General features: G+C 44.2%; 1 protein-coding gene across 3 annotated transcripts in view; it reads right to left on the bottom strand.

Annotated features, from left to right (window-relative positions):
* Cdc45 (cell division cycle 45) overlaps positions 1-7,561 on the bottom strand; it is a 36,485-nt gene that overhangs the window by 1,659 nt on the left and 27,265 nt on the right. For all 3 annotated transcript variants that reach the window (XM_036197407.1, XM_036197409.1, XM_036197408.1), the window contains 2 exons: positions 7,154-7,292; positions 6,996-7,079 (listed from right to left, as the gene is read on the bottom strand). In XM_036197407.1, the coding sequence (XP_036053300.1) occupies positions 6,996-7,079; positions 7,154-7,292 (223 nt within the window). The remainder of the gene's footprint in view (positions 1-6,995; positions 7,080-7,153; positions 7,293-7,561) is intronic.

Here is a 7,561-nt window from a genome sequence, read left to right as displayed (position 1 = left end):
GAGCTGTGGAGCGAGAGGTGGTCCTCCCCAGGGAAGAGCACACCAATTGGTTGGCCAGTGCCAAACCATGGGCCCTGAAAACATACATACAAATAACATTATATAGACTTAATAGGCTATATTTAGGAACATATCTGTATATACAAACACATATATGCATGCAATAACAATTAATAAAAAAGAGGTCATGGATTTGAATGAGAGCAGGGAGGGGTATATTGAATGGTGGAAAGGGAAGGGAGAAATGTAAAATTACACTCTCAAAAACAAACAAACAAACAAAAAGCCAAGGTACAGTGTTAGGGTTAGATTGCCTTCTGATCTCCACATGTCTGCCAAGACACATTTGTGTGCACTCTGAACACACACACACACACACACACACACACACACACACACAAATATGCATATGTATGTTTTCATAGTATCCCACTTTGGGATTAATTGTTCTGAAAAAAGGAAAAGCAAAGCAAAAATAAAATCTGCCACTTGGAACCAGGCACCTGTAATCTTGTGGAAGCAGGAGGAGTGTGAACTTGGGGCCAGTGTGGGCTACACACACAAGAATTATACAATTCAGTGGATTTTTAGGATGTTTGTAGACTCGTGTCATTATGATAAAACATATTCCTGGGGTTGGGGATTTAGCTCAGTGGTAGAGCACTTGCCCAGCAAGCGCAAGGCCCGGGGTTCGACCCTCAGCTCCATAAAAACAACAACAACAACAACAAAACATATTCGTGATCCCTAAATAGAATAGAAATTAATTTCCAGCCAGTCCCACTCTCTGTCTTCCTCTTCAGGCCTACGCTAGCCACCAAACCACTCCCTGTGCACACATAGACACTGGACATACAATGGAAGCAAACAGCCTCTGAGCCTCTGTGTGCATTCGGCATGTTTCCTGGGTTCACCGTGCTGTAGCCCCTACGTTGATCCCTTGGCAGAGCATGGACCACATGAGCAGTTCAGGTCTTACCTTGCTCTGTCGTTCAGGTCACAGTGTGTAGAGTCGTTAAGCCTCTTAGCTGATTGGTCCCGTCATCATTAAGTAACGTTTTTTTCTTTGACCCTGTAAAGTTCCATAGTGAATCCTATTTGATGAAAATATGGCCCCTGTATTCATATGGCTAATGTTGGTATGTCTCTTCCTCACCTTTGAGCCTTCGATTCACACAGCTCATCAGATTTGAGTTCCTTTTAAGTACAATACATTTGGGTTGGATAATTTGTCCACTCTGTCAGTCTCCGTCATTAACCCTGCTTGTGGATTATTCACATTTGATGCAATTACAGATGTGGTGAGGCTTCAGTCTCATGCTTTATTTTGTTTGTCTCCCCAGCCTGGTTACTGCTTACTTTTCCCTGCCTTCCTAAAGTTTACTTGAAAAATTTCTTAAGTTCCATTTTGAGTTTTCTATAGGTTTGGGGTCATATCTCTTTCTTTGGTTTCTAAGGGGTTGCTTTAGAATTGTACTGTGGGTTTAACTCAGCAAAGTTTATATATATATATATATATAATCTCTATTGACAGATAATTCATATAGTATACAATTTTCCCGTTAGCACAATTTGATAGACTTTAGTCCAGCATCCTCATAGGCCCATGACACCATCACCACTTCCTTTTTTAGAACATCGCTGTCTTTAATTTCTTTCTCCCCGCCCCCCTTTTTTTTGAATGCTGAATGCCATTTATTGAAGGAGGGAGGAGGTCTTAAATACAGGCTTACAGCACAATGGGAGAACCCCCGGAGGGCAGAAGTTTGCTTCTGATGTTTTACAATCTTGCATCTAAGCTGTTAACACCCAATATGCTGGAAACACAGACAAGAAGCTTCCCTTAAGCATTCAGGAGGGTGGAATCTTGCAGGGAATTAGCATAGGGAGGATATCAAGGTCAAGGTCAGCAAGCAATGCAACAGTTATCCAAAATGGGGGCCAGGGACCTACAGGTCCCCCCCTTTTACTAAAACATGAGCTTCTGACTTAGGTTACGTGGGACATCAGTAGGTCACCTTACCCATCAAGGAGACACCTGTCCAGGCCACACAGGCGTTCTGTCTTAGGTTGGTGAGCGCCCCCCAGCATTACCCATCTCTGAATACTCATTATCATACAGGCTCAGTTGTGTGAGAGCTGCAGAGTTAACTGTTGCCAAAGTTCTCAAAGTGGCGCTGGGCTTGCAATCTGTGTGTTTGACACAGAAAAGACCAACAGAAGTCTTAACCCACCCATATCTGGTAGGCTAAAGGCAGCTGAGTCATTCCCTTCCTTAACAAGCCTTACTGCAAATTGGAGTCCTTGTAAGATGGTATCCCAAAAGCAAATGGAACTTGAGTTTGTAAATTTATAACTTTCAAAGCCAATCGAAATGTATATAACTATTGGTTTAAATTTGTCATGCCCAGTAGAATAAAAGATTAATTAACTGTGGTAGCTACTTTTGCTGCCAGGGTCTCCACTGTGCTAGCTGTAGTAACCAGTTATGAAATGGCAATCCCAGAAACAGTAGTAGTGGTGGTCGTCACTGTTATAACAGCAACAATGGCAGCAGCGATGTCAAATTCTCTTCTGGAGCTTGTGGGCATCCATTGGCATGGACACAATTAACTCAGCAAAGTCTTTTGGTGGCAACATTTTGCAGGTGAAACGAGAAAGATTTTATCTCCCCTTTTCCTCATTCCTAACATCACTATGTTCAGGTGTCTTCTACCCCCCACCCCAGTGTCACATGGTCAGGTGTCTTCTACACCCCCCTTCCTGATGTCACATGGTCAGGTGTCTTCTACCCCCCTGATGTCACATGATCAGGTGTCTTCTACCCCCCTGATGTCACATGTTCAGGTGTCTTCTACCCCCCTGATGTCACATGATCAGGTGTCTTCTATCCTCCTGATGTCACATGTTCAGGTGTCTTCTACCCCCCTCCTGATGTCACATGATCAGGTGTCTTCTACCCCCCTGATGTCATATGATCAGGTGTCTTCTACCCCCCTCCTGATGTCACATGTTCAGGTGTCTTCTACCCCCCACCCCAATGTCACATGGTCAGGTGTCTTCTACACCCCCCTTCGTGATGTCACATGATCAGGTGTTTTCTACCCCCCCCCATGTCACATGTTCAGGTGTCTCCTACCCCCCCCATGTCACATGTTCAGGTGTCTTCTATCCCCCTCCTGATGTCACATATTCATGTGTCTTCTACCCCCCTTGAAGTCACATGTTCAGGTGTCTTCTACCCCCCTGATGTCATATGATCAGGTGTCTTCTACCCCCCTCCTGATGTGACATGTTCAGGTGTCTTCTACCCCCCTGATGTCACATGGTCAGGTGTCTTCTACCCCCCACCCCATGTCACTATGTTTAGGTGTTGTGTCTGCTTTGTAAATGAGACCCACAACAGGTACTGTAATACTTTTGCTTCACTTACAAAACTGAGTTTAGAAAATTAAATGGGGGAAAGTCTACTGTATTCACCAAGAGTTTGCTTATCATGTTCTTTCTTCCCAATATCTTGGAGTTCTTAAGCTATGAAAATATCTGAATAACTTATTATATAAACTAGTATATAGTTAAATATTTAAGACAAATTGTTGAAGCTGGAGAGATGGCTTGGTGGTTAAGAGCACTTAATATTCTTGTAGAGACATCTGACAACCTTCTGTAACTCCAGTTTCAGGGGACCCAACACCCTCTCCTGGCCTCCTTGGGTACCAAGCATTCACATGGTGCACAGACATACATGCAGGCAAACACCCATACACATAAAATAAAAATCAATAAATCTGAAAAATTTAAAAAAATTCCCACAATTTTCCATTTTCTGTATTCAGGGATGATTAGCAGTAAGATGTGTTTTAAAATTAATTTGCTAGGTTAGCATACAAAATATTGGGTTCCACATTTTCCCACCTCTTTTACACTTATTTTAAGCAGACTGTAATGATGTCTTTTAGTGGTGTTTCATGTTTCTTGTACTCTGTACTTCTCAAAGTCCCTGGATGTGTGGCTGTTGTGTGTTAAATGAACCTGATAAGCTCATGTGTTACACCTGGCCCCCTGCTGGTGGTGCTGTCTGGGGAGGTTTTGGAACCTTTAGGAAATGGGGCCACCTAGCTGGAGAAAGTGGGTCCCTGGGGACAGGCTTGAGGGTCACACCCTAGAAGCAGCTTCCATGCACCCCGCAGCCATACTCCCAAGTTACCATGGCTGTATCCCCTGAAAGGATGAGTCAAATGTACTCTCCTCCCTCAAAGTGTCAGGCATACGGACAGGAAAGTCAAGAGGCCAGGGGTTTACAGTGTTCAACAAATCTGCAAATTTCCAGTTACAGTTTCTTCAAGCATATATTTTTCTTCTCCTTTGACAATTTTTCAGAGATGCTAACTACGCATTCATTCCTCTGTCTGAGGTGCCTGGGGTTCAGCTGTCTCCCACCCTGGCATTGTTCCTTGTGTGTTGCATTTGAGTCGGCTCCTATTTTTACTAATTGTATCCTTTGCAAACTGTGCCAGATTTCTATCTTTTTGTTTGTTTGACACAGGATCTTGCTATATAATCCAGGCTGGCCTCTAACTTGAAATGCTCCTGCCTGAGTGTTGGGATTACAAGCGTGCACTACCACACCCAGTGAATTAATAAACTTTTGAAACTGGGGTTGTCTAATGCTGATCATAGGCAGTGAAAAGATGGCCTCAGATAACAATATCAGCAATATAACCTCCTAAATACAAAGAGTTACCAGCAAGGACACTGATAACAGTATTGTTTGTAATAGAAACACATCACTTGCAGGGCTGGGATGTAGCTCAATGTAGATTGCTTGTCAGAGACAAAATGATGATCACTTATCAAAAGATGCCTGGAGGGATGGCCAAGTAATTGGCTGAATGCAATCAACCCTCTGGATCTACAACCACAGACTCAACCAACTGTGGCTAAACATATGTGAAGCCAGGTGTGGTAGCATATACCTTTAATCCCAGCATTTGGGAAGCAGAGGCAGGTGGAACTAAAGGCCAGCCTGGTCTACATAGCAAGTTACTGGACAGCCAGGTCTATATAGTGAGACTGTTTCCACCAAGAAAAAAATTGGCATGTGAAATATATATACATATATGTATGTATATTATATTGTATTATATATGTGAAATAACATATTTTCACATATATATGAAGAAAATTGTATCTGTGCTGAACACTTCTGTATGGTTATGATTCTCTGAACAAAGTAGTGCACCAGCTATTCATACACCATTTGCAATTTTTTTTGGTATCTAAAGTAACCTAGAGATGATTTAAAGTACGCAGGGGACTCTTTGTCTGCAGACTGAAAGGTCACACCATTTATACACCAGCTCTGAGCATCTGTGGATTTGGGAAATGAGTCCCTAGTGACATCCTAACATTAATTAGTTCAATGTCCCTCTGAGCCAGGACGCGAGCTCCACTAATCTCCATACCCTTTGGGGTTGTGGCCCTTCTCATCTGTGACTCTCAGAGCTTCAGAAGAAGTAGACACAGTCACACTTGACCTGCAAGTGTTGGGGACAGACACCACACTGCACACCACAAACAACACTATCATGTGGGCATTTTAAAACAAAATGGGATGTGTTCCCACTCTGATGCCTAATGACAAAGGAGACTCCAGAACGACTTGGTGATTTCAAATAGACACGGGTATAATGTTGTGTGATGGTGTGTGTGACAAAGGATAGAGGTCATGGAGGTGCCAGACGCTGCAGAGTTGAAGCAGGTGGAGGGAGTGGAGGAAGCTGGTCTGGGTTGGAGCATCACGACAAGGAAGCAGAGGACAGAAGTCAGACACTCTTTCTCGAAACTGATAAATGAGGCTGAGATGTGAAGGAAGCCAACAGGACTGGAAAGCTCTTGTTTGGTCTGGTTCATCTTTTGACACTAGTCATTCCTAGGAGGTAAAGGGATTGATTGGTTCAGGACTTCTGTGGACACCCAACTCCAATAATGTCCTATTCCTTAGGAAAACACTGTACTGTTTGTATAATCTATGCATGTCCCGCATACACTGTAATCATCTCTAGAGCACTTAGACTACCCAACACAATGCTCCACATCACTTCACTTACATGAAGTCAGTGAACAAACACAAGTTCTGTTTCTTACAAGTTTCTCAAAAAACTCTTTTCAGGGCTGGGGATCAGATACACTGACAGGGCCTCACATATACTAGGGAGGTTCCACCATCGAACTATTTCCCCAATCTTCATAAGATAGTTGGATCAAAGACTGGTGAGTCTGAGGAGGCGGAGCCCACGGAGACAGCACTTGGTTTCTTCAACACCAACATCACTGTTTTACAACTCTCATCCTGACGCAGAGAAAGCCTGACAGCTGAGGTCATCAGGAGCTGCCCTTTCTGCTTCCCTACCTAGAAGTCCTCTATTAGCTGGCTTAGGACCTGTCTAAAACCAACTGAGTTAGGATGTGTTCGAAGAAAGGTACCGCAGCTAGGCGGTGGTGGCACACGCCTTTAATCCCAGATCGCTGTGAGTTCGAGGCCAGCCTGGGCTACCAAGTGAGTTCTAGGAAAGGCGCAAAGCTACACAGAGAAACCCTGTCTCAGAAAAACCAAAAAGAAAGGTACTGCACCACAAATCTACACAGAGACATTATTCAAACCTTTGTTGGGAAGCAAGTCTATATGACTAACTCCATCTTTTCCTGCTCTGCCACAGATGAACATAAATCCCAGTCACATGGCTTTCTGGGTGCCCCTCCCTATTCAGCTGAATGATATGAATAGTAAGTGATAATATCAGAGCTTGTAAGAAACTGGAAGGTTCCTAGAGGCTGAGTTAAAATAAGGTTTAAAATAAAGAGTATGTCAGTCTCTACGACTGGTGAATAGCAGGTAAACCTAGGCCATCATCTAACACTTTGCTTGGCATATATATCTGCTCACTTGGACCCACGTCATTGCCACCTCCTCCCCACTCCATCCAACTCCTCACCGAATACACAAAGGACTTGAGCAGATGTCTGCTGAGCAGACTCAAGGATGCTGGCTTGGAGAACAGTGTAACATCTGGAGTGCCCTGGAAGGGAAGAGACGGTCAGAGGAATTCACGAGGGGGTGTGGCCTGGCAGTGTGTGGGTAGGAAGGCCTAACCTCCATGAGTGAGCAGTAGAGAAAAGGGCCCTGGGAGGTGACGAGGTTGGTGCAGAGGCAGCTGGCGATGGTCTGCTGAGTGGCTTGGAGGTGCTTCTTGGCGAGCTCCAGACCAAGGTACAGCTTGTCCAGGTTACTCCTGAAACAGAGCAGACAGTGGGCTTACATGCTGCTTGCTGAGTACTATTGCTAAAATGCCAGTCATGAATAAAGAGCTTCCTGAACCAGGAATCACCTAGGTCAGGAAGGGGTTTAGGGATAAGAATTTATCTTCTCAGCCAGGTGGTGGCCGCACATGCCTTTAATTCCAGTACTCAGAGGGAGAGAGGCAGGAGAATCTCCGAGTTCGAGACCAGCCTGGTTTACAGAGTTGAGTTCCAGGACAGCCAAGGCTACACAGAGAAACCC

Source organism: Onychomys torridus, chromosome 8, assembly GCF_903995425.1.
Source record: "Onychomys torridus chromosome 8, mOncTor1.1, whole genome shotgun sequence".
Lineage (NCBI taxonomy): Eukaryota > Metazoa > Chordata > Mammalia > Rodentia > Cricetidae > Onychomys > Onychomys torridus.
Note: the sequence above shows the minus strand (reverse complement) of the source record. Positions and strands in the feature narration are given on the sequence as shown.